We start from the raw sequence: 27694 nt of genomic DNA, 5'->3' as shown, positions 1-27694 counted from the left end.
ATGTCCATGACAAAGAGTGCCGGGGGTCCCCAGGGAGCTGTTGACCTCAAACTGGACCTCAAGCCCTCTTCCGAAAGTGCCAAGAAGTTGCAGAACAAGGATTCCAGTTTCTTGGATGGAAGCCCTTCTGAGTCGCCGGACTTGGAAACGACCAAGGGCATAACGTGAGTGCTCTTTTCTGCCATCCCCAGTTCTGCCTTCCAGCCTGGAAGCTTGCAGTGGCAAAAACCCTGAGGCGGGTGTGTCTGACCCCCAACCCATCATGCAGCCTTGGGGAAACCAGAGCTGCAAAAGGTACAGTCAGAGACTGAGTCAACTTGAGAACTTAAAGGGGCAGGAGGGGAGACTGTCAGAAAGCCCTTAGGATAGAGTGTTGTAGCCCCCAACATGTGCAGGTGGGGAAACTAAGGCAAGTTACCCCAGGCCACACACTGGCTCATTGGCAGGATGGGGGCTGGACTCCAGTGCTGGCCCTAGAGTCTGTCTGTCTGTCTGTTTGTTTCTTTTTAATTGAAGTATAGCCCTAGAGTCAGTTTTGCTCCTGGCCAGTCCTGATAATGTCCGGGAGAGGGGCAGAATCCCCAGCCTCTTGGTGGAGAAGGTGACACTTGAGCTAAAACCACAGACAACCAAGCATTGCCTCCTTCCTGCAGTTACCCGGGCCTGTACTTCCATTGACCACTGCAGTGACAACATCAAAAGCACAGTATGTAGAACAGTCTAGTTTCTTCCACCTCCCTGGGGTATGTTTGGGTGGAAGTGAGGGGGGTCACTCATGAGGCTTTCAGACCGTGATAAGGAGAGGTGTACTGAAAGAGTTTCGGCAGGGAAGCCAAGCTCCAGCTCCCTTCGCCTCCACCATTCAAGCAGCGTGGCTAGTTCACTGAGGAAAATGGGTGGGGCGACTGGCTGGCGTGGTGGTCAGGTTCCACAGCTTGATGACGAAAATGTTGACCCTGTCGGAGTAGTAGAAAGGTCACTTGCATCCAAGGTGTGAGTCTGCTCCTTCTTTCTCGAAGCCTCAGTTTTCCCCATATGCAAAATGGGGACACATTGTGAATTTAAGGAGGTTGCCTGTGGCAGTTACATCGGAAAGGTTGAGTGTTGTGTGGGTCGGGGGAGAGTGTGCCGCAAAGAGGGAGAAAGAGGCAGGCAAAGCTCCTCCCACTGCCACCCTGTGGGACCGTTCAGGGATGGACACAATGACTGACGTTGTGACCGGGTTCACTTGCCCCAGGACTAGTCCCCCAGGGTTGCTAAGAATTCAGGATCCTGAGGGTGAGATCTCCAGGCCTTGGGGCCATCCACTGCTGAGGTGAGCTATTTCTCCATCGGAGGCCTTGAGGGAACCAGTCCTGAACGGTTGGGTTGGAATAGTGACATCTTATGGAAAAACCCGAACGAAATTTTTGGCCGACCCGATAAGATATGGTTTGATGGCAACTTTAGCTACTTAAGAATCAAAGAAAGAAAGCAAGTCAGAACTAGCTCCTGGCTTGGAGGGAGGTAATAAACAGGTTGGGTAAGCGTGATACCTATGGAGTTAGCTCACCGGGGTTTGAATTCCCACTTTAGCTACTTACCAGCCTGAGCAAGTGATAGAACGTAGTACTCTAGTTTCTCCCCTGTGAGATAACAGTTGGCTCCTTCCCAGGGTGGCTGCAAAGACAATTTGTGCAGGAAGCCCCCAAGCTTAGTGCCCGTAAGCCGACTACTGTGACTACCGTGACGTTCTGAAGTCACCAAAGGAGTTAAGGCTAGAACCCAGGTCTCCTGCCTCCCAGCCCAGTGCTTTGCACAACTCACCACATTATTAAGTTGTCTGAGTGGCCCAAAGTTAAATTCAGATTTCCTAAGTCCTTTAGTTAGAAAGTTCCAAGTGACCCTTTGACCCTAGTTGCAAAACAAGTCCATCATTGGAGGGCCGTGGGGTGCAGTGCTCAATCAGCGATGTTGACACCCACAGGGAGAGAGAAAGGGAAGCAGAGACTCTCCACCCTCTTTCTCCCACAGTTTTTCTTTTAACTCTTAACAAATAAATGGGCAGATCCTCAGGAAGCTAGAGGATTCAGGGATTAATATAAAGAACATTTATATCAATCCCTGAATGTTTGAGGCAGTTCTTCCAAAAATATTCCTCCTAACATTCATAGAGGCTCAGCAAAGTGGACATGTTGCCCAAGATAACACAGCTAGTTAAGTAGTAGATCAAACCCATGCCCCCGAAGTAGAGGTGTGGAGTCTTAACCACTGGACCACCAGGGAAGTGCAGCCTTGGGTTTTAATCCCTGGTTTGTCCAACCCCAGAGACCAGGCTCCTTCCATAATACCTCTGCTGTTCTTCACAGTAAGTCTCTTCACTTGGAAGGCTCTCATGGGGAATTTCTAAGGTTTCTCAAGTTATAAATGTTAACCCGATACTCATCTTAGTTTAACCTTGTCCAGGTACAAAGAGGTGTAAAAATAGGTTGTTTAGTTAATTCACCACCAGAGAGGATACCTCCCTAGATCTTTACCCCGGCTGGCTTAGACCTTGTCTTCTGGACCACCTTCACATCTGTCTTAACAGTCTGAGTGTTGGGTTTTGTTTTTGCCGGAGGTAGGAGGAGACTTGCCATTCCCCAGTTTGATGTCCTGGCCTGAGGGAAAAAAAAAAATCCCTCTGGAGCCCAAACCCTAAACAACCCTGTCCCAACAGACCCCATCTGGGGACCAAGTCATTTGACCTCTTCATTAGTCATAATGATTTCTCTTTGCTGCCTGCCCTTTCTCCTTTTCTATGAGTTCAGTCCTATATCTGCTACCAGTATTATGACCTTGGGCTGTTCGCTGCCCTCTCTGAGCCTTATTTCCCTCAATTATGAAATGGGGCTGTCCCTTTAACCCATCTCTCTGGGCTCCTTTCCCGGGGGGCAGTCCAGTAGAAGTGGGATGAAGAACAAAGACTCTGAGGCAGTTCTGGGTTCAAATTCTGGCTCCCCAGTATATCCTTAGATAAGTCATTTTTAAAAAATCTCTATTCCTCAGTTTCCTTATCTGCAAAATAAGGGCAATAACCTGCTTCCTTGTCTTGACAAGAGGATTAAATGAGATAATACATGGAATCCTTAGCATAATGTCTGTTATATAGTAAATGTTCTAATGGCATATATTGAGTGTTAGCTGATAAAACCAGGACAGTTCTGGGCAAACTGGGATGGTTGGTCACCCTACACGAGACCCAGAGTGCCAGCAAAGGCCGTGGAGACTGAGAGACAACCAGGAGCCCACCTATCCAGCTCAGCTCAGGTGTGGGCACGCTGGGAAAGAATGCCTGTTGGACCTCCTCACCTCTGCACACCCACATGCTCATGTCTTTTTCCTCTCCTTTAGAGCATTCCAGGCCTTGGTTCACCTGGTGAAAGGTAACATAGGCACAGGGGTCCTGGGACTACCCCTGGCTATGAAGAATGCAGGCATCCTGGTAAGAGGGGCTGCCACAGGTGGGGCCAGTACAACTGGATGGTCGCAAGGAGGTAGGAGGACAGCCTCTAAAGGTTTATAGTGGCCTACAGTGAGCAATCTTTCTGAAAGGCCGCTTGGTCCAGACTTGGAGTCTAGATATCTAGCCTAGGTTTGAGTTCTGACCCTGCCACAGACTTTGAGTGGCCTCAGCAAGTCAGTTGTCCACTGTCCAGGCCTCAGCTTCCTCCCCTGTGGAATGCAAGGGTTGGACTATGACCAGTTTTCCAGCTGTGCTCTGTAGAGCACTAGCTCTCAGGGGCACCTCAGAGGCCGCTAAGGACCGCAGTTCTGAGCCCTTACTCCTTCCACAATACCCCATTGTGATTGCCTTTTGCACTTTCCCAGAGTACGACTTGAGAGCATCTTTGCAAGAATAGATAACATTGTAAGTCAAGTATACTTCAAGAAAGAAAAAAGAAAAGAAAGAATCGCTGTTACTGCTAAAAAGGGTTTGCAAACCAGTTTGCTAGAAAATTCTTTGAGTCCGGAATAATATCTGCACTGCCAAATCTCTCCTGGCCGAGTTATTCACAAGTCCATTCTCTTCTCTCTTCCCTTGCCCCTTGGCCCTTCCTCCAGATGGGCCCTCTCAGTTTGCTGGCCATGGGCTTCATCTCCTGCCACTGTATGCACATCTTGGTCAGGTGTGCCCAGCGCTTCTGCCACAGGTGAGGAAAACACCGTCCTCTTGTCACTTCCTTTGGTACTTGGTTCTCAGGGACATCCCAGAAGCATCCCACATACAACAAGAGTTCATTTCTTCCAACAAGGCCAAGAAAAAGAGAAAAGCATTTGGGGCAGGGACCTAAATGAAGCTCTACCACATGACTCATTAGGTGATCTCAATCAGGCCATTGTGCTTATCTGCTTGGCTCATCTATAAATTGGGCATAAACAATCCATGCCTAACCCTGCCTCAGAGAATTGTCATGAGGATCCAATGGGATCAAGGATATGAGAACTACTGTACCCATGCGAGGTGTGTATTATTACCCATGTTATATAGTCACCATCCCACTTGACAGGTAAGGAAAACAAGCCACCAAGGAAATACCACCAGGTGTCAAAACCTGAACTAGAACTTGGGTTTCTGCCCCAGTGTTCTTTCCGTTCTAGCTGGGTTCTGTCTTGCTATGTGTCTCCTGACTTTTCAGTATATTATCTTAATTTAAACTGCCTCTTGATAACTGTATGCGGTCTCTCCTGCAGACTTAACAAGCCCTTTATGGACTACGGGGATACGGTGATGCATGGACTAGAAGCCAGCCCCAGCACCTGGCTCCGGAACCACGCACACTGGGGAAGGTACCTTGTTCTTGCTTTGCCCAAAGTAGGGAGGACATGTGGCTGTCAGGGATGCTCTCTTCCCTGGAAAGTTGGCTCGTGTAACACAGAATGCTGGACTTAACATGAAAGGGATTCAATGGCAGTCTTCCTGATCCAGCCCCACTCCTTGTATATACAGGGTTCTCATTCCTTTGCTATGCAACTTGAATATCATTCACTTTTTTATTAAACCACATTTATCTAGTTGTGACTATGTACCAGGCCCTAGAAATACTGTGGGGAACAAGGCGAACAAAGCTTTGCCCGTGCAGAATCCATAGTCCAATGGGAAACACAGACCTTAAACAGTTTAGGACACAGTTACTTAATAGCCACTGGGATAAGTACCATGAAGGAAAGAAGTACTAGTTGCTACCAAGTAGGTAAGGAGATGTACATAGGTTCAGGTAGGCTTCCTAGGATGGAACAGTTGAGATGAGTTCTGAAGGAAGGCATTCTTAGGAATGAGGAATTACCTAGGGAAAAGTGGGCAGGAGCCTGAAGGGCCTTCCAGGAAGAGGAGCAAGCTATGAGGTCCTGAAGCAAGAGGGACTATGTGACAGTTTCAGGGTAAAGAACGACCAGGTAGCTTGAGGGCAGATAGGGAGATGATGCTGAAGAAGGATCCAAGGGCCCAAACAAGCTGTACATTTTAGACCCTCTTCAAGGTCTTGTTCTTTTCTTAAAAGCAACCAGGAAACCATTGGAGGGTTTTAATCAGAGGCTTTCCTGTTTTAATCATATTTGCATTGTCTGAAGATCTGTCTGGCTTCTGTAAGGAGAAGAGATTGTAAGGGAGCAAGAATAGACTTAGACCCATGAAGAGGCTGTTGACAATGTCCAGGCAGGTGACAGTGATGGCTGGGTCCAAGCTGGTGGCAGTGGGGATGGAGAAAAGTGAATTTGGTCATGATTTGGGCCCCAAGGTTGTGGGGAAAGGAAAGAAAGAGTCGAGGTTGACTCAGACTTCTGATGACTTCTGTTTTGCAGATTCAAGCAGAGATGTCAAGTGGGTAGTTATATGTATAGGTTTGAACCTGTCTTCATGCAGGAGACACTGAAGTCATCAGCTATGATGCCAGGGGACAGAAGAGGTCTCTTAGGGAGAGAGTATGTAGTGAGAAGAAAAGAGAGAAAAAGACCAAGACGTTGAGGGTTCCTTGGTGAGCTGAAGTCTACCTCCTGCAACCTCCACTTTTTTGCTTTTGGAGATGATGGAAACAGTCAACGCCTTCTGTCTCCTGGTACTTGGGACTAAATCTACCCTTTTGTCTTTGTTTTCCCACCTCTCCCCACCCTGTCTGTCTACTCTTTTCTACTCACTTCTAGATTATCAAAGTCTCTCTTGAACTGTGATACCCCAAACTGCACTACCTGAGGCGTGCCTTGCTCATGAGCATCATGGGTCTGGCACGTCTCTTGACCCAAAGCCCATTCACATACTGAATTAATAAATTCAGCCTATGAGCAGACTAGGAAGGCTATGGGATGATTTCTAGTATTTTCCCAATTGTGTGACCCAAGAGGTGGCTTTTGCCTGTCACAATGCGTCAGATCCTTCTACTTATTGTTGGGCATGTAAGGTAGATTTTCCTAGGAATTTCACTCCACTAATTATCTCCTCTCCTATAACTTGAACTTCTTTTTTGAACTATGGGCTCTTCCTCTCAACATTGAAATGTGTTCATGTATCTCCATCTTAAAAATAATAAAATAAATTAATAAAGCCTCCTGGACCTTGTACCGTCCTCTATGTCATATTCATTATCTGATTATTCAACAGATATCTACTGAATACCTGCAGTGTGTCAGGAAGTGCTTTAGGCAGTGGGTTTACTACGATGAACAAAACGGGCACCTTCAAGACTGGAACTCACACTCTAGCTTTATGAAAGAATAGCCCACCCTCTAATTTTACATCCATACACCCCATTCACACCTCCTTCATGGGTCACCTGGCTTTCCTGTCCTATACTTCTACTGAAGTCCTTTCCACCAATGTCCTAAAAGACCTCCCTATTGTACCTTCTTTGCCCTAGAGAACCTCTCAGCAGCAGTGGGTACAACTGACTGTTCTCTTCTTCAGACATTCTCTCTTCACTTGGCTTCTGTTAAACCCTTTTTCATCCTAGTTTCCTACCTACCTCTCTGGTCATTGCTTTGCAGGCTTCTTTGTTTCTGTCCTCCCTTTAAATGTTGGTGTTCTCTAGGGTTTGGAATGCTGCCTTCTCTTCTCACTCTGCACACTTTCCAACACTAATTTGCCTTCTCAAGGCTTTATCCATCACTGACAAATCAACATTTCCACACCCCAATATGTGGTTGTCTCCTGAATGTCTCCTGTAGGAACCTCAAGCTCAACAATACAGGTACTGAATGTGCCATTTCTTCCTCTTCCCCTAAAACCTGTTCTTCCTTCTGAGTTTCCCAGTTCATTTTGTTGTCCAAGCTAAAAACTTGTCACTCACCTTAAGTCACTTCCTTTTTCCTTCCCCTAGATGTAGGTGGCCACCAGGTTCTGTAAGTTCTAGTTCCCTAGTATCCCTTAAAATGCTTTCAGTTCTGTCACCCTAACAGCTATGTCTTTGTCCAGGTGGCTGCCATCTTTCACTTCCATTATCTGGTCTTCCCATCCTGAATCTTGCCCCCTCCAATGGACTCTCCACATGGCAGCTAGAGAAATCTGCCTAATCCCTCTGCTGAAATGCTTTTTCCTCACTACTTCTTCACCATCTGCCCCTCCTCTTTATTCCTTTTTTTCTTCTCTCATTCTCTTTCCTCCTCTTCCCAAGGGACTCCCGCTCAGGTATTGGTTTTTTCTAAGAAGGCTGTCTGCTCTTTAATTCAGGTAAAATGCCCTTTTTACCATGGCCCTTAGTGCCATATTATTATTTTTTTAATTAATTAATTAATTAATTTCTGGCAGCACTGGGTCTTCGTAGCTGCATGCAGGCTTTCTCTAGTTGCGGCGAGCAGGGGCTACTCTTTGTTGCAGTGCATGGACTTCTCACTGCGGTGGCTTCTCTTGTTGTGGAGCACGGGCTGTAGGCATGCAGGCTTCAGTAGTTGTGGCTCGTAGGCTCTAGAGCACAGGCTCAGTAGTTGTGGCGCGTGGGATTAGTTGCTCCACGGCATGTGGGATCTTCCCGGACCAGGAATCGAACCCATGTCCCCTGCATTGGCAGGTGGATTCTTAACCGCTGCACCACCAGGGAAGTCCCGCCATATTATTTTTTATCCATCTCACCCACTAGTCTCTAAACCACTAGAGGAAAAGACCATGTGTTATTTGTCTGTGTATCTTCAGTGCCGAATATGGTGTCTGGCACATGGTAGGAAAAAATTTTAATGATTGCTAATAAGTTGTGCCTATTGCCTTACATCAGTTAGTATCAACACAGAGCTGGGTATGGGGCAAGGTTCCTGATGATGAAGAATTTTACCACTGCTGAGTTGAGAGTGTGGAGGTGGTTGAGAAACATGTTTTTCAAAGAACTATTGTTACATCCCTTCTACTGCCCCATTGTTGATTGTGGTAGCAGGACCGAGGGTGCTGGTCGAGGGTTACCAACCCCTGGGAATAGAAATGGGAATGACAAGCCAGCTCTTCTTTTATAACAAGTTTTTTTCTTTTTCTCTCTCTCCTCTCTTTCAGGCGCATCGTGAGCTTCTTTCTTATAGTCACCCAGATGGGCTTCTGCTGCGTGTACATTGTGTTTCTGGCTGATAATTTAAAGCAGGTAGAGTCTTCTAGAGAAGGCGGGAGGGAAAAGAACATGGAAAAGGAGGGTCCTCTTTTTCTAGTTGTTCAACAAATAGCTTCTTCTCTTTGGGCCCTAGTATCCTCATCATACAATGAAGAAAGTTAAACTGAGTGTTATCAGAGAACCCAGGCTTCCCCCAGTTCACATATCTGCAGATTTCTGTAAGTGGTTACTTTATCCACAGTACCCTTTGTCCAAGAGTTGTCTCTAAAACTGGACCTGTCCTCAAGGTTGGTCTTTAAAATTGAACTGGAAGTAACCTTGGATTTTGTCAATCGTCCTGCCTTGGTACGTAATTATCCTTAACTCTTCTTAAACTGATACAGGTCTTTTTGAATAATACCTAATCTTTGGGCCATCTGTATCTACCTTTAGCTGTTTAATCTCCTTGGTTTAACAGTTTCTTGTCCCTGAGAAATTCTTCTGATCTAACCCAATAGTTATCTTGGAGCAATTTGAGCAAAATAATGTGGGTAATAACAGAGGCTATCCTTAATCAATAAGCTTAAAAAAGAAAACTATTCTTCAGGGCTCTTTTTCTGTTTATAGTAATACCAGAAATTTGGAAATGTAAACAAAAAATTAAAAAGAAGGAAAAAAATAGTAAGAATTCAGAATTAGCTTCTATTATGTGTCAGGTACAGTGATCATTTTATGTTTTCCCTCATTTAATTCTCTCCATGGTCTTATCAGAGTAGGTACTATGGTTATTCCCATCTTGCAGATGACAAAACTGATGTTATGAACTCTATAATGTATATAAATATGGTCACAGAACAAAGGTTAAAAACACAGGCCTTTTTAACATCACAGCTCAAGTTTTTAAACACTATGCTATACTGCTTCTCAAAATAAAACAAAATTATTCTTAATCCAACCACTCATGGATGGTTTTAAATGAGTATTAACTGATTAGCATTTTTAGATGTCCTTCAATTTTTTAGTGTAATTTTTAATAGTTTTATAATTTTCCATCATACAGATGACTTGGTCTTTTATCATCTGATATTTTCTGTTTTACTACTATAATCTGTACAAGTCTTTGTACAACCCTTTATTACTTTAGTATATGTTTTTTTTAAGTAAAATTACTGGGTCAAGGAATTTGATTTGAAAGCTCTTAATTGCCAGATTGCTGCTTGGAAATCAATCTGACATTAGCAGAACTTTATCAATCATCTGTCTAGAGACAAGGTAAGCACTGTCTCAAGGAGTTTGCAGACTAAGTGGGATGTGCTCTAAGACGTATAAAAAGCTAAATATCAATATAATATGTCGGTGTTGGGTCAGGACTCCACTAACACCCTGAGGTTGGGGATGCTTAATTGTGAACTAAGGGGCAGAAATGTATGGGAGCAGGAGAGATCATTGGAGCAAGAGAAGCCCCCCTTGAGGAGATGCACCTGAGCTGGGCATTGAAGGGCAGGTTGGAGAAGTAGTGGCAGCCAAGGTGGGAGGAGGAATAAACACCTGAAGGCAGGAATGTACGGGACTTGCTCAGGAGAGGCAATACAAGTGGTTGTAGAAGAAGGTGTGGGCCTTGGGAGAGGAAGAGCTTTCACGGTTGAATGGGTCCATTTATGGAAGGCCTTGAATACCTGGCTAATGTTCCAAGTATTTTTCCTACTGTAGTGAGGAATCAGAAAAAAACAAAACAATGATTTATTTAAGTATTCATGATGTGTTAAATGAAAAGGAGATTTTTTTTTAAATTAATTAATTAATTTATTTTTGGCTACATTGGGTCTTCGTTGCTGTGCATGGTCTTTTTCAAGTTGCGGTGAGCAGGGGCTACTCTTCGTTGCGGTGTGCAGGCTTCTCATCGCGGTGGCTTCTCTTGTTGCGGAGCAGGGCTCTAGGCGTGCAGGCTTCAGTAGTTGTGGCACATGGGCCCCGTAGTTGTGGCTTGCAGGCTCTAGAGCACAGGCTTAGTAGTTGTGGCACACGGGCTTAGTTGCTCTACAGCATGTGGTATCTTCCTGGACCAGGGATCGAACCCATGTCCCCTGCATTGGCAGGCAGATACTTAACCATTGCGCCACCAGGGAAGTCCCGGAAAGGAGATTTCAAAATAAGAGTGTATACTATAATTTCAGTCTTGTAAAATAAAAAGGATGCGTGTAATACATGTAATTTGTGATACTGCATAGAAAATGTACAGATGAATATATTGCAAGGCATTACCATGGCAACCCATAGGTACTGAGATTATCATTGATTTTACATTTTCTTCCTGCTTAAATCTAGTTTCTAATTGTTCTGCAGTGGGCTGTGTTGCTTGCACAATAAGACTGTAGCCATTAAGTCATGCTGATTCCAAAGGAGGGTGGTACCCTCCCTCCTACCACCACTTTGCTGGGAGGTATTTGTACAGCGTGCAGGGGGTGTTCCTTGTTTGTCGCAGTGACGGGGAGATGCTAATACCTTTTACTGGGTGGCGCCCAGAGATGCTAAATGTCCTGCAATGAATGGTCAGATGCTCACAAGGAAGAGTTCTCTCACTCAAAATGTCAGTGTTGGTCCAATTAAGAAACAGTAAGTGATGAGCTTTTCTGGTTATAAGCAAAAGAAACAGATTCAGTGGAACTTCAGCAGAAAATGAGTTTAGTGGAAGAATATTAGCTAACTTCCAAAATGACAGAGAAAACTAAAAAAAAAAAAAAAAAAAATGGGTCTCAGAAAAGGACAGGAACAGGAACCAGGGCAGCTAGGGGGATGTCGATAGAATTGATGAGCAGTCTCCTCAGGGATTGCCTATCGTAATTACTGTTTACCCTTTTCTAGGTCTGCCTTGTGTCATTTTGCTTGTTATTTAGATTCATACTCCAGGGAGAGATGTGAGTGCCTGTGCTTGAGTCAAAGGCAGTGCTTTGGCTCTGCCACATGATTGTGATTTACAGTCCACCAAGGTCGTATTCAGGTGAGAGAGAATGCCCCAAAAATAAAAGAAAATCAGGAGGAATGGATTCTGCGTTGCCAAAAGCTAACAAATGGCCACTCTAAGTTTAGGTATTTATGTTTATTAAGTTCGTTTTTTATTAAAGTTATTTCTGCAGCCTCTTTTGAGGAAGTATGGTGCAGAAGATTTGCAATAAGAAGTCCTAAAGTCACTCTAACTCACTCTGAGACCCTGACACGTGAGACATGCCAGCTCTTTGTGAGCGAATCTGATTATGGGCCAGGCTCTGAGCTAATGATGTGGCCAGAAAATTCATCGAATCTTCTCCTTGCTTTTCCCATTTGTCTCCCAGGTAGTGGAAGCGGTTAATAGCACAACCAACAACTGCCATTACAACAGGACAGTGATTCTGACGCCCACCATGGACTCGAGACTCTACATGCTCTCCTTCCTGCCCTTCCTGGTGCTTCTGGTGCTCGTCAGAAACCTCCGAGCCCTGTCCATCTTCTCCCTGTTGGCCAACATCACCATGCTGGTCAGCTTGATCATCATCACCCAGTCCATCATCCATGTTAGCACACCACACTCCTCACTCCTCTAGTGGGCAGAGCCTTTTATCAATGATAGACTGACACCTGGGGCCAGCCCTGAGGGTCGAAATGTATGCACTCCCCTCTTCAGCTTAGAGCTCACTTTACTGTAACATTTCTTCCACAAAGCTGTCTCTGCGCGCTCTCATTTTTCTGGGTATCTCCTCTTTGATGTTGCTTCTCCAATACTCGTTTTGTGTCAAATCCTGGTTTTAGAAAAAAATTATGCTTTGCAAGGAAAATATCTTGATTGGTTAACTACAGACCATTCCTGTAATGGTTGGATAGCAGCAAAAGGCAGATAAAAAGCAGGATTTTCTACCACAGCTAAACCTTATTGAACTAGTCTTACATCCTCTAAGCTATAATTCCAAGTAATTGCAAAATTACCCCTAGGGAACTCAAGAGAAAACAACAACAACTAATATTTAGTCACAGAGGTATAAATAGAAAGTCTTGAAAGACCACAAACAAATCTGTCATGATGTAAATCACACGTCTTTGAAGTTGAGTATGGATATTCATTTTCCCTCAGTTTCCCACTTTTCTCTCCTTTCTAATTTTCATTTTATAATGGACAAGCCTACGTAGAAATTTAAATCCAGAAGACCCTTGGCCTGCCTAATACCTTTCAGATGTTTTCCTCTTTCAGAAGTCACAAGAAAAAAACGTTATTTTGTCCATGGAATTTAGTAAAAATAAGAGATTAGCCAAATATTTTAGGATAACCACAGATAAGTCTTAAGGCAATATTGATAGATTCTACAAAATTGAATTTCCCAATGAAATAGCTACCTCTGATTTATTTTTGGACTATTCCAGAGGTTGCTCAATTAGAGAAATTGTTCTGTCATTACTTTCACATACTAGGTCACAGGGTACATAAAATATTTATTCCACACACTTTTCTTCTCCTTCTGTTTACAGCTCATTGAAGAAGAAAAGGGGACTTTCATATGTAACGAATTACTTTGGGCTCCCTAGAATATCACTGTAACTATAGTCAAAGTAATTTCCCATGTCTGTAACCACTGGTACATTCAAAGTGTTCTCGGGCGCTTTAGGCTAGTACTAACCTGTGGTGGGCAAGATTGTCTTCTGGAGGATTCTGATAAACCAGACTCCCTCTGTGAGATCCCTGATCCTTCAGTACTTTGAGAATACCTTAATCTTTCTTTCCTCTGGCTCTTTGCTATTGGGAAGCGTTAAAATCAACTCTAATTGTGGCCTACTTCCTTGTGAAGTTTTCTGAATTGCTTGATATTCAATTTTTTTTTATAATTCAGCTTTACTCTCAGAATACTCTTCTCTTAAGGGATCCTAAACATGCTTTGACAGAAAATGTCTTGACCACATTTCTCTCCCCCATAGGGAATTCCAGACCCCAGCCACTTGCCACTGGTAGCAAACTGGAAGACCTACGCGCTCTTCTTCGGAACAGCCGTTTTTTCATTTGAAAGCATTGGTGTGGTAAGGTTTCAATTGGGGTAGACTTTCCAAAGTGCTGTGGGTGGCCTCCTGAACAGGAGCTGGGAGCTCTGGGCTCTGTGTGCACGGGAGAAACTAACCTCTGACCTCACTTGGGTCAGGTGGAGAAACTAACCTCTGACCTCACTTTGGACCAGCAGGAGAAAGTAGGTTATAGCAGAGAGGTTAGAGCAGTCGGGAGAGTTTTATTCCTGTCCCAGTACATTTGTTAAACCTTTATCTTCATATCAACATGTCTTTATTAATCTTTAAAAATCAAGATAAATGGAGGTGTACAACTTAAATTACAGGATTTTTATGAAACATAAAGGAGTTTTAAACTGGAAAGTACAGTTTATTTACAATGGATTATTATATAGTCTCTACTTCCACACTTGAGGAAGGATAGTGCTGTGTATAATTTTTTTCTTCCAGTTTTATTGAGGTATAATTGACATACAGCACTGTATAAGTTTAAGGTATACAGCATAATGATGTGACTTACATATATCATGAAATGATTATCACAATAAGGTTAGTGAACATACATCATCTCATATAGATACAAAATTAAAGAAATAGAAAACAATCTTTTTCCTTGCGATGAAAACTCAGGATTTACTCAACTTTCATATGTAGAATAGTGTTAATTATATTTATAATTGACCTACAGCACTATGTTAGTTCCTGTTACTTACAATATAGTACTTCGATATTTCTATGGCTTTCAAAATGATCACCATGGTAAGTCTAGTTATGATAAATGTCACAATACAAAGATATTACATAGTTATTGACTGTTTTCCCTGTACTGTACATTTCATACCTGTGACTCATTTATTTTGCAAGTAGTAGTTTGTACCTCTATGCTTTTTAAGTTTACTTTTAATTTATATACAGTACAATTCACTTTTATTTGGTGTACATCTCTTTAAGTTTTGAGAAGTGCAGAGTCATAGATGCACCACAATCAGAACACAGAACAATTCCCCCACCATAAAAAGCTCCCTTGTGCTGCCCTTTTTGTAGTCAACTTCCCCCTACTCCCACTAACCCCTGGCATCCACCTTCTGTTCTCTGTCTCTATTGTTTCACTTCTTCCAGAATGCCATCCACATGGGATCATACAGTATGTAACCTTTTAAGCTTGGCTTCTTTCACTTAGCTGCATATACGGTCATCCACGTGGTTGCATGCATCAGGAGCTTGCTGCTTTCTACCGCTGAGCATCCACTGTGTGAGCAGTACCACAATTTGTTGAACCATCACCTGTTTAAGGAATTTAGGTTGTTTCTAGTTTCTGACGATTATGAGTAATGCTACTGTAAGCATTTGTGTACAGGGTTTTGTGTGAACATACGTTTTCATTTCTCTAGGAGTGTTAGGTGACATGTTAACGTATGTTTAACATTGTAGAAAATTGCCCAACAGTTTTCCAGAATTGCTATACCATTTTGCATTCCCACCGGATGTATGAGTGTTAGAATTCCTTTGCATCTTTGCTAGTTCTTATCTGTGTTTTTAGTGTTTTTTAAAATTTTAGCCATTCTGATAGGTTTGTAGTGCTATTTGATTGTGATTTAATTTGCATTTTACTAATGACCATTGATTTTGAGCATCTTTGTATGGGCTTATTTGACATCTGTATATCGTCTTTGGTATAAGTGTCTGTTCAAATCTGCGAATTTTTAAAGAACTGAGTTGTTGTCTTTTATTGCTGAGTTTTAAAAATTCTTTATATATGCCAAATGCAAATCCTTTATTAGATGTGTAATTTGCAAGTATTTTCTCTAGTCTGTAGCTTGTCTTTTCATTCTCTTAACATTGTCTTTCATAGAGAAAAAGTTTTAATTTTGATGAAGTTCAGCGTATCAAAATTTTTCATTTATGGATCCTACTTAGTTTATCTAAGACTTTAGTTTTATCTAAAACACTTTGCCTACTCCAAAGTCACGAAGACTTTTCTCCTATATTTTCTTCTAAATGTTTTGTTTTCATTGTACATGTAGATCTATGATATATTCTGAGTTAATTTCTGTTAAAAGTGTTTATAGGTTGAAGTTCAATTTTTTTAAGGATGCCAGTTATTCCTTCATCATTTGTTGAAAAGACTATCTACTCTCCATTGAATTACCTTTGCATCTTTGTAAAAAGCTAATCGATATATGAATATGGGTCAATTTCTGGACTTCCTATATTGATTCATTGATCAATGTGTCTTTCCTTTCACGATACCAAAATATCTTGGTAACACAAGCTTTACCTTAAAATCATGTAATATTAGAGCTCCAACTTTGTCCTGATTAATATTTGTGTGATACATTTTTTTCCATCCTTTTAATTTTTTTACTGAGATAAAATTCACCATTTTAACCATTTTAAAATATATAATTCAGTGGTTTTCATTGCCTTCACAGTGTTGTGCATTCATCACCACTGTCTAATTCCAAAACATTTTCATCATCCCAAAAAGAGACCCTATGCCCAGTAAGCAGTCAGTCTCCACTCCCCTCTGCTCCCAGCCCTGGCAACCACAATCTTTGTCTTTTAACTGGTGTGGTTAGACCATTTGCAGTTAATGTAATTATTATGTTTATTAGGTCTGCATTTTATTATTTGTTTTCTGTTCTACCCTTCCTTTTGCTTTCCCATTTTCTCTTTTTACCTCCTTTTGGATTCTTTGAATACTGTTTAGTATTCTACTTTAGTTTGCCCGTCAGAGGTTTGACTACATCTTTTTCTATAATACTTTTCATGGTTGCTCTAGGGATTACAGTATACATATATAACTTTTCACAGTTTACTTACAGTTACTATTTTATCATTTCTAGTAAACTATAGAAATCTTATAGTTGTAGAGTTTTTTTTTCTTTCCCCCCTTTTTGTTGTAATGACCATATGTATTACTGGTTTGGCCAAAAAGTTTGTTCGGGTTTTTTTAGGAAAAACTCGAAAAAACTTTTCAGCCAACCCCATACATCTAAATATATCAAAACACCATCAGAAAAATGTTATAATTTTTGCTTTCAGTAGTGCCACATGGCCCTTTTGATAAACTTACTGAGGGAAAAATAGTCTAATGTATCTATCCAGGTACCTACCATTTCTGTTGCTCTTTCCTTATTCCTGAAGTCACAAGTTTCCCTCTGGCATCATTCCCTTCAACATGAAGAAACTCCATCATTATTTCTTTTAGACTGGTGACAAATTTTTTTCATTTTTTTAAAATTTCAGAATATCTTTATTTTTTGCCTTTATTCCTGAAGGATGTTTTTGCACAATATAGAATTCTAGGTTGGCAGTCTATTTTTAGCACTTTGAAAATATGGTATCCCTTCCTTTTGCCCTCAGTGGTTCTGGTGAGGAATCTGCAGTTATTTGAATCATTGTTCCCCTATATGTGATGTTGTTTTTTTTTTTTGTTTTTTTTTTTTGTGATGTTGTTTTTTATCTGGTTACTTTCAAGATACTTTTCTAAAAATCTTTGGTTTTCAGCAGTTGTATTGTATTGTCTGGGTTAGTTTTCTTTGAATTTGTCCTGTTTGAAATTCACTTAATTTCTTGAATCTGTGAATATATGTCTTTTACAATTTGGGAAGTTTTCTTTTTCAAAAACTTTTTTCTGTACCAATCTCTTTTTCTTCCCCTTCTGGGACTCCAGTGACCTGAATGTTAGACACTTTGATATATGTCCTGCTATTTTCTAAGGCCCTATTCATTTTTAAAAATCGTTTTTTCTCTTTTATGTTCAGATTCAATAGTTCCTATTGATCTATTTTCAAGTTCACGGACTGTGTTCTGTCATTTAACATTGGACCTCTCCAGTGGGGTTTTTCAGTTCTAAAATTTCCATTTGGTTCTTTGGTTCTTATTCCTTCAGCTTCGTTGCCAAGAACTTATATCTGTCCATTTGTTTCAACAGTGTTCTCCCTTACTTCACAGAGGATGGTTATAACACTTGCTTTAAAGTCTTTGTCTGATATTTCCATAATTTCTGTAATCTTAGGGTTGGCATCTGTTGTCTTTTCCCTTGAGCAGTGTTGAGATTTTCCTGGTTCTTTGTATGTTGATGAATTTTAGACTGTATCCTACACATTTTGAATATTATTTTATGAGACTCTAGAGCCTGTTAAAATCCTCTGGAGAATGTTGACTTTCGTATTTTAGCGAGCAGTCAATCTGATTAGATTCAAACTACAAGTCCTGATATACCTTCAGTAGACCATGGTTTTAATATCAGATTAGTTTTCAAAGACTTTGAAGTGATATTTGGCTTCACCTTGCTTATATGCTACCCAGGGGCCAGACGGTGGTCTGTCTACACAATAGTTCTCAAAGCCTTTACTTTGATGCTTCACATCAGTTCCATACATGTACAGCTCAGGGCTAAGCCCAGACTTCATTCACAGGGATGAAGGGAATCACTTTCTCTGGCTCCCTCCTTTCCGTGTTTTCCTGCACACTCACCCAGCAGCTTCTTTTTCTGGTCCTCTGGCTACAAAGCCAGGGTTTTAGCCTCCTTATACTCCTATACACGTCTTGTGACTGGACCTAACTCGAGCGTGACCACTGAGAGTAAAAAGAGAAGAAAAGAGCAATAGGGATTCCTTCCAGGTCTGGCTTCATGGGCATGTAACCTGTGTGGTCACATGGGCCTCTGCCTTTAAAAGGATTTCACACTTGGTTTAATGCCCTGTGTTCATCATCTTGAATTTCTTGATCTTTGACCAAGTAGCCTTGCATTGTCATTTTGCACTGGGCCCCACAAATTATGTAGCCAATCCGATTCCCCCCTTACCCTTTGGACTCCCAGAGTCCTCTTTCCCTGTTCCTCTGCTCCAAGAGAAAGAGTTTGTCTTGTCTCAGATTTTTAGGTGCCTAAGTAACTACCACAGTCCCTGATACAACAGATTGCTGCTTCGTGACTGAGACTTGCCTTGGGGAGTATGGCCTGGAGAGTAAAAAAGGAAACAGAATAATAGGGATTTTCTCCATGCTCTCTGTCCCACAGGGTCCCCTATTTTAGGTCCCTCTGGCCAGAAAGAGGGTTTCTTTTTGAGTTTTTCTCTCTGCATCCACTACATAGTTCTAGGATTTGGGCTCTCCTTGAGTCTAAACTAGGAGATACAAGAAGAAAAAAAAATCAGGAAACTCACTGCCATCATGGCCATTTTTACTGGTTTTGAGCAATTCACCTTCTATTATATACTTTTCAGAGTCCATGGATAGTTGCTTTATGTATTCTGTCCAGGGCTTTTAGTTTTAATTAGTGAGAGAGATACGGTGCAATGTGCTTACACCATCTTAATGGGACCGGAAGCACTTTATATTTAGAATTTTGAACAGTCATGGCAAAAAGAAGAGTGGTTGAGCAAATGACTTTGGAGGCAGAATGTGCTGGAATCTTACTTTAGTCACAGGCTAATCTCTGAACCTTATTCTTCAACTATAAGATGATGATTCTACATGTTCAGTAAGTGTTTATGAACATCTACTATGTGCTAATGATTATTAGTATCAGAGTTCAAATTACCTTTAGAAACCCTCTATTCCAGTCTCTAATTTTACAGAAGAGGAGCCTCACTCCAAAGAGGGATAGGGTCTTGAGATGCGTCACCAGCTGGGAACTGCTACAGCTGGTACTATTCACTCCCAAGCCAGAGACCTTCCCACTTTATGTGAATGGCCATTTAATCTCTTTGATTGTGGGGAGGCGCGGGGGGCGGAGGGAGAAAGCCAGTTACAGTAAATCTCCTACATACAAACCTTCAAGTTGGGAACTTTCAAAGATGCGAACGCAAGGAGTGAAACTGTGCAGCTTGCCTTCTGTCTCCTATTGCTGACGATACTTCAGCTCTACATCTCCCACCTCCTCTCCCTCCTCCAGTAAGTAACTCTTCTTGCCTGTTCACTCCATACCAGCCCCTGTATGCCATCTGTTGTACTGTGCTGTGCTACTGTACTTTTCAAGGTACTGTGCTGTAAGATTAAAAATGTTTATTTTTTGTGTTTTTTATGTATTATTTGTGTGAAAAGTATTATAAACTTATTATAGTACAGCACTATATAGCCGATTGTGTTAGTTGGGTACCTAGGCTAACTTTGTTGGATCTATGAACAAATTGGACTAATGAACGCGCTCTCAGAATGAAACTCGCTCTTATGTAGGGAACTTACTGTACTTAGTATGAGCTGGCCTTGTAAAAAGATCATCTTTAGCCTAGGGAATTTATGCAACAAAAATGTATTGCAGGGTAGGAAAGCTCACGTTGGATTGCTCTTCACCTAATCCCCTGGACATTTTCCCAAGCACCTGCTGCATCTAGGAACGTGCACCTCACCCAGAAGAAAGTGGAAAGTCCCAGACACGCACTCCCCTCAAGCGTCTGCCATTCACATGGGGAGGAAGGGGAGGTGCATACAGGACAAAGAAGGATTTAACAATACAAAGGAATAGGTGCTAAGTTCTCACTGAGTAATAAACAAGCCCAGGGCTGTGGGAGTTTAGGCAAGATGGGGTAGAAGTACTTGGACTTTGGAGGACAGCCCTGGTTTGCAGCCTTCCTCTGCCACTTCCAAGCTGTATAGCTTGGTGTAAGTTACATCATCTTCAGAGCCTTGTTATAAAATAAGAATTACACCAAGTACCAGCTTCATAGAGTTGTGGTCTTTGCAGTATTACCAAATAATTGTAGTTAACATTTACTAAGTCCTTACTGTGCACCATTTCAATGCTCATGTAATTCTCCTAAAGATTCTAACAGGTAAGTTTTCAGATCAGGAAACTGAGGCACAGATCACCCTAATGGTGCATAAAGTGTGCTTCGCACATGGCTGGATCAAGGAGAAGGGGAAGGTGAGGGTGGGCCCTTGGTCAGTAGAAGTCTGAGGAGGAAATTATGAGATGAGGCCAAAGAGTTGGTACCAAAGATAGAAGAGACCTTGGAATGCCCAACAGGCCCAAGAGGCAGGCTGGCCGCAGTTTAGATTCTCTTAGAGCCAGATATGCATCTGGGGAAGAAGGATCCTGAGAACATGGTATGTGGGGAAATGTGCCTCTGGGGAGCCAGGGTGCTCTAGTCCCAGTGCTGCTGCCAGCCCACTGCATAACCTGAGTCTTGGCCTTCCCATCCGTACAGAGAGGGGCAAGTGCACTAGAATTGGGAGCCTCAAACTCAAGTGCTTTTGGAAGACAACGTGGGTGGAGAAGCCAGGTATATGTCAGTGTGAGAGGGAGAGGTGGGCCTGGTAGGTGGAGAAAGAATGTTGTGCTTAAAGGCATTCATATTCAGTTGTCTGAAAGACTGGCCAAACAAAATGCACCGGCTGGGCCAGATCGGGCCGCCCCAGGGAGTTGAGCTCCTTGGTCTGGTCAACCTGCAGGGTGCTTCCAGCTCTGAACGGTCCAGGGATCATCTTGTGACTGCAGGCCTTCCTTTCCTTTTTTTTGTTTTTAAATTATTTATTCACTTATTTTGGCTGCGCTGGGTCTTAGTTGCAGCACGCAGGATCTTCATTGCGGCATGTGGACTTCTTAGTTGCCGCATGCGGACTCTTAGTTTCAGCATGCATGTGGGATCTAGTTCCCCGACCAGGGATCGAACCCCGGGCCCGCTGCATGAGGAGCGCCGAGTCTTACCCACTGGACCACGAGGAAGTCCCTCTTTCTTTTTTTTTTTTTTTTTTTAATTGTGGTGAAATATACCTCACATAAAATTTACCATCTTAACCAGTTTTAAGTGTACAGTTCAGTGACGTAAAGTACATTCATATTGTTGTACAAAGATTATCCATCACTTTTCATCTTGCAAAACCAAAACCGTCTACCCATTAAACAGTAATTCCCCATTTATTCCTCCCCCCAGCCCATGGGACTCACCAGTCTAATTTCTGACTCTGAATCTGACTACTCCAGTTACCTCATATAAGTGGAATCACATAGTATCTGTCATTTTGTGACTAGCTTACTTCAATTAGCTTAATGTCTTCAAGAGTCATCCATGTTGGGGCATATGTCAGGATTTCCTTCTTTGAAAGGCTGAATAATATTCCATCGTATGTATGGACCACATTTTGTTTATCCATTCCTTCATTGGTGGACACTCAGCTTGCCTCCAACTTGCGGCTACTGTGAATAATGCTGCTATGAACGTAGGTATACAAATGTCTGTGCATGTTCCTGCTTCCGATTCTTTTGTGTACATACGCCGGGAAGGGGCATGCCTTTCTTCTTTATGCTTGTGTTCCTCTTTCTCCTCCTCTCTTCTTACATTGGGCGTCTCTGTAGGTTCTGCCCCTGGAAAACAAGATGAAGGATGCCCGCCGCTTCCCAGTCATCCTGTCTTTGGGAATGTCCATCGTTACTGCCCTCTACATCAGCATCGGGACTCTGGGCTACCTGCGGTTCGGAAATGACATCAAGGCCAGCATAACCCTTAACCTGCCCAACTGCTGGTAACTCTATGGGCTCTCAGGCGGTAGGGACTCAGGGCCAGTGGGAACAGGAACATATAGGTCACTTTCTCCTCCTTTCCGCAGAAGGTAAACTGAGGTCTGGAGGGTCTCCACAGGGAGAAGCAGAGCTGACACTGGAACCCTGGGCTCTGGATTCTCTGTCCAGGGAGCTCTTCTTCAGCAACAGCCTCCCATGTTGAGTGAGGCCTTGATAGCTAGCTTAGTATGAGGAAGGACATGATTTAGGAAGAGAGGGGAGAAGTCAGAGTCCTTGGTCACCTAAAGAGAGAAAGGAGGGGCACAGAGAAGGGCAAGAGGCAGAGAGTGGAGCCGGTGGGTGGCTCCAATTACATTTACTAAGGCTGTACTACCAAGTCCTGCAGAGTAGCTAGGATGACAAAGTAGTAAAACAAGAACCAATTGGGGAAGACCACTAGAATCTGGAAAATGTTTATATCAAGTGACCCAATTCATATAACAGTTAGCTGACCCAGACTTCAACACTGAATATTTAAATAGACAGATGAACCCCTATCACATTGTGCACTTTCTCCCACACTGAGGCATGTCATTAATTACCAGGTGCCTGTCTTTTTAAGGGTCACTTGGAGACTTAATTTGTCTAAATGGGGCTCCTTTCCCAAGTTGATCAATATCATTCATCAAGCATTTACTGCATCCCAATTACACGCAGATGCCAGTCTAGGCACGTGGTGTGGAGGGTGCTGATGTGAGTAGACTATGATTTTGAGCTTTACTGTCTTCCTCAGCTCATGGTCCCATGGGAATGGGGAATGGATAGTGTACGTACACAAACACAACATAGAACAGATAAAGAAGCCCTCCAGAATAGTGGAGAGGACTTGGGGACTCCCAAGGAAAGAAAGTACATTGGAATGGGAGAACAGGGAATCTCCCTGTCCAGTGAGAACTCCGTCCAAACAAGGACAACGACAGCACCTCTGAATCCAAGACCCAGTTACACCAACTCCTAGCTCATCATGGATGGTCATGGATGGTTTATTTAACTTCTCTGATGTTCAGTTTCCTCTTCTAAAAAGCAGAGTTATCATGGGATTAAGTTGGGCATGCCTAAAAGCATCTGCAGTGTAGTAGTACCTCCTCTAAAGATGGGAATTTTTAAAAATAGGTGGGGTTTGCACAGATGGAAGGGGAGTAGAGAGGGTGTTCCAGGCAGCAGAAATAGTGTGAGCAAGAAACACAGAGATGTGGAAGTTTGCCTTTTTAAGGAATGGACTAAATATACACAGACACAGTCATACAGGTTTATTTAACATGCCAGATGCATCTACCACATTAGTGGGCTAAATGAAAAAAGCCTTATCTCCATTGGTCAAAAAAGGCATCGATAAAACTCAGCATCCCCCATCACATGCTCTCCTGCCCCCAGTCTGAGGCCTGCAAGTAACCCTGCCTCTCCTTTTATCCCCCAACCCTCACACAATCCTCTGTGTAGACTACCTCTTCCCTCAAGGATTTGGGATTCTGCAGTTCATTCAATCACCTGGAAGCATTTGTTGAGAGCCTGTTATATGCCAGGTGCTTTGGGGGATCCAGAGAATTCCTAAGAAAAGAGATTACAGAAGACCAGATCTTTTAGACCCAGGTTTTTTGGTCTTCACCACTTATCACTTGTATCTCCCTGAGCAAGGTACCAGGCCTGAGCCTCTGTTTCCTAAAATCTAAAATTCAGCATCAAGTGATGATGGTTTATGAAGGTGTTATATATACCCATACCTGAGATTCTTTTTATGTAGAGATGACCCTCTCAACGGTTTCCGTTTGAATCTGTGATGCTTCACTCTATTTCCACTGCATGCTCTGCTGTGACTTCCTCTCATAGAAGGTCCCTCCCCATCATTTTCAGACAAGGAAACATTTGCCTATGGGACTGTTCCAAGGTCAGAGGTTAATGTTCAAGGAGGCCAGGGACTTCCCTGACAGTCCAGTGGTTAAGACTCCACACTTCCAGTGTAGGGGGCTTTCAATCCCTGGTCGGTGAACTAAGATCCCACATACCTTGCAGAGAGGCCAAAAAAAAAAAAAGCAATAACGAGGTCAGGTGTCAGAGCACATTGGCCTTGAGAGCACTGCTCTGGTTTGTCCTGTAGGCTGTACCAGTCGGTCAAGATCCTCTACATAATTGGCATCCTGTGCACCTACGCCCTGCAGTTCTACGTCCCTGCAGAAATCATCATTCCCTTCGCCACCTCCCAGGTGTTAAAGCGCTGGGCACTGCCTCTGGACTTGTTCATCCGCCTCGCCATGGTCAGCCTGACATGTGAGTAAAGAGGCAGAGCACCTCGTTGCTGTTTTCCTGAGGGTTATCAGGAATCAGCCAGATGGTAGATAATAGTCATGATAACCAGCATTTATTGCATACTAACTGTGTTTCAGGGACCATTCTAAGGCTTTCCAAGTAGTAATTCATTTCATTTATGCTTTAGGGGCAACTTAATTCTTACATGTACCTAATTAGACAAATTTACCGGTGTCCAGCTTGAGGGAGTGACAACTTATCAAATAATAATCACAATAAGAACTGACTTTTATTAAACACCTACTATGTGCCAGCCACTGTGCTAAGCTGTTTCTGTTCCATATTTCATAGTATTTTATTCAGTCCTTGCAGGAACTCTTATGAGGCAGGACTGTGATAAACTCTACTTTGTAAATGAGAAAGCTGAAGCAGAGAGTGATAAGTAATTGGGCAGGAAGTGCCAGAGGTGGGATTTGAACCCAAGTCCAGGCCCATCACCCTTCACCTCCAGGACAGAGGTTGAAAATGGTGGCCAGTGAGTCTAATCTGGCATCAGAGGTATGTTGTTTCACCCTCATAATGTTGTATAAATTTGGGCCAACATTAAAAATGTGGGAGAGGTCTCACATACAAATGCAGATTTCTAATGTTTGGGGGAATAATAAAATGATTTGGCAAACCTAGGGTCACATCCCCATTGGCAGCAGTTCCTTGGCCTCCGATGGGCTGGTATTCACCTGTTGGCTTCAACTGTCCCCACTCACCCACTCGGCAGCCCTCCTTGTGCTCCAGGCCCTATGATCCAGGGTGCCCCTTTCTGTAAGTATTTTAGTGGAGGTGAAGATGATAGAGATTCCTGTGTTGTGTTTGCCATGACCCAGCTGTCCCTAAGCCTCCTTTTAATTGTGATTCTTGATGTGCTAGACAAGCCCATATAAATCATGGGACACTGATTTTCTTCCTTTGAAGTTATTTGTTCCCAATTTGTCCTAGGAGGCAGGGACACTACCCTTCAGAATATTAGAGACTCCAGAAAGATCAATGAATTTGCCCCAGATATGAAGATAACAATTCCTTAAGCTTCTGTATGCATTGCCCCAGTCAGTACATATGCAAACAGTTACTTGCAAACAAGTAATAATAATAAAGTAATAACGAAATAATAACAAAAATAACTTTTCTGAGTGTTTTACACGAATTAACTCATTTAAAACTTTAACACCTGGGCTTCCCTGGTGGCACAGTGGTTGAGAGTCCGCCTGCTGATGCAGGGGATACGGGTTTGTGCCCCGGTCCGGGAAGATCCCACATGCCGCGGAGCGGCTGGGCCCGTGAGCCATGGCCGCCGAGCCTGCGTGTCCGGAGCCTGTGCTCCGCAACGGGAGAGGCCACAAGAGTGAGAGGACCGCGTACCGCAAAACAAACAAACAAACAGAAAACAACTTTAACACCATTTGCAGTATGACCCATAATACCTAAAAGGATAGCTACCATCCCCATTTGGCAGATAAGGAAAAAAGCTGAGAAACGGGTGGAGACTTACCCAAGGCCACACAGGGAGAAACCAGAATCCTGCCTTCCAGTCCTGTTTTGTTCTGTTATACCACATTCCATCTCAGGAAACCTGGGGGAGCCTCCTGGGCTTTCTTTGTAACTAGGAAAATTGTCCATCAGGTAAAATAAAAAATGTAAAAGCCCAGGCCTATAAAACAGCCTACAAAAAAAACTATATACATAATATATAATTATATATAAAAATTTAAACATATAATTATATATTACATATAATATATAATTATAAAATATAATTATATAATTATAATTATATCACATATATGTATATATTATATATAATTTCAAAATCTTTATTTTAGCTTTTAGTATTTCTTTGTTAGATGTTTTCTGACATGTATATAAAACCTGGAGAAGATACTGCTTTAGAGGGACCCTGTGATCTTGTTCCCACCGAAGACCCCTTTCTATAAATAATTTCACATTCTAATTGTTTGCAAGTAAGAGGTTCTTGCAGTCATGTTACTTATTAATGTTAGTTCCACGAAGGTAGGGTTTTTTTTTTGTCTATTTTGTACATTGACACATTCCAAACAGCTGGACAGTTCCCAGCACTGTTATTTAGTGTTATTTATTAAGTAAGAGCTTAATCATTGAACACGTAGAGATTCGAAATGTACTTCCATGGCATAAAAATTATCTTAGGCTAAAAGCATTAGAACAAGCAGCCACAGGGGGCGCAAAGCCTTATCTAAACTTCCTTTGCTGAATTAAGCAGGAACTTCTGAAAAATACAGGCACCATAAATCCCCTTTCTGGGAGATTTTCAATCAGAAAGAAGACTAACCATCATCACAGACTGAGTAATTACTTAAATTATCAGAGAATGTCATACCTTCCACTTGTTCTTGCATGGAAGCTATTTCTCCCCCATCCAGTTCCCCTTCTTTGCTTGGAGAGCCAATTCATCTGAAGGCTCCCTAGCCCGAAATAAACTTTGTCTTTCCTCCTGTTAATTGCCTAATTGTTAGTTAAATTCTCAGGCCCCCAAACACTTGAACCTGAATGGGAAGCGGGAAGGTTTTTCTCCCCAACAATATGAATGTATATATTTGAACAATAATGGGTCGAAAATGATTGAAAAGAGACACACCAAAATTTTAATGTATAAACCTCTAGTGAATGTGATTGGGAGGTATTACAGGAGTTTCAACTTTTTCTTTAAGTAACTGAATGTATGAGAAACAACTGGTATATGTTTTAAGAAAAAGATTTTTAAAACAAACTTTAAAATTTTGGCTAAGCCTGGGAAGAGCCTTCTATCCCGTATCGTCTCCCACAGGCATCTTGGCCATCCTCATCCCCCGCCTGGACCTGGTCCTCTCTCTGGTGGGCTCCCTGAGCAGCAGTGCGCTGGCGCTCATCATCCCGCCCCTCCTGGAGATCACCACCTACTACTCAGAGGGCATGAGTCCCATCACCATCATCAAGGACGCCCTGATCAGCATTCTGGGCTTCGTGGGCTTTGTGATGGGGACCTACCAGGCCCTGGACGAGCTGATCCAGTCAGAAGACCCTCTCACGTTTTCCAACTCCACCATTTTTATTCAGTGAAAATGGCGCTGCTTCTTACCCACCAGCACCTGACATTTAATGATATAAATCTCCTCTATATGCATTATCTATATTTTGCTGCTTTACCTTTCTCTGAGTCAAGTCACAGTGAAACAAGCACGGACTCACCAGCTACAAGGTCTAGATGGTAATTTAAAAAAAATTTTTTTTAAATTTATTTTCTTTCCATCTCTAGCTTTCCACTACACTGAGAGCTCTCTCACTGAAGGCTCTTGATTCCATTCGGGTTTTTGGCAATTCACACGATGAATTTCACACCTTG

At 42.6% G+C, this 27694-nt stretch overlaps 1 protein-coding gene across 1 annotated transcript; it reads left to right on the top strand.

Moving 5' to 3' along the window:
- On the top strand, positions 1-27411 carry SLC36A2 (solute carrier family 36 member 2). Its single transcript, XM_065873089.1, has 10 exons — positions 1-164; positions 3373-3463; positions 4084-4172; positions 4714-4809; positions 8486-8570; positions 11846-12064; positions 13455-13553; positions 21838-22004; positions 24137-24306; positions 27140-27411. The coding sequence occupies exons 1-10, from the start codon at positions 1-3 to the stop codon at positions 27409-27411; spliced, it is 1452 nt and encodes a 483-aa protein (XP_065729161.1).
- The last annotated feature ends 283 nt before the right edge of the window (positions 27412-27694 follow it).

The sequence above is a fragment of the Phocoena phocoena genome, chromosome 3 (genome assembly GCF_963924675.1).
Source record: "Phocoena phocoena chromosome 3, mPhoPho1.1, whole genome shotgun sequence".
NCBI classification, from domain to species: domain Eukaryota; kingdom Metazoa; phylum Chordata; class Mammalia; order Artiodactyla; family Phocoenidae; genus Phocoena; species Phocoena phocoena.
Note: the sequence above shows the minus strand (reverse complement) of the source record. Positions and strands in the feature narration are given on the sequence as shown.

Excerpts from the sequence above, each read along its gene's own strand:
- SLC36A2 (XM_065873089.1), top strand. The coding sequence starts at position 1 with ATGTCCATGACAAAGAGTGCCGGGGGTCCCCAGGGAGCTGTTGACCTC. Across the intron at positions 4,173-4,713 it reads GCCCAGCGCTTCTGCCACAG|ACTTAACAAGCCCTTTATGG; the intron begins GTGAGGAAAACA and ends TCTCTCCTGCAG. Across the intron at positions 4,810-8,485 it reads AACCACGCACACTGGGGAAG|GCGCATCGTGAGCTTCTTTC; the intron begins GTACCTTGTTCT and ends CCTCTCTTTCAG.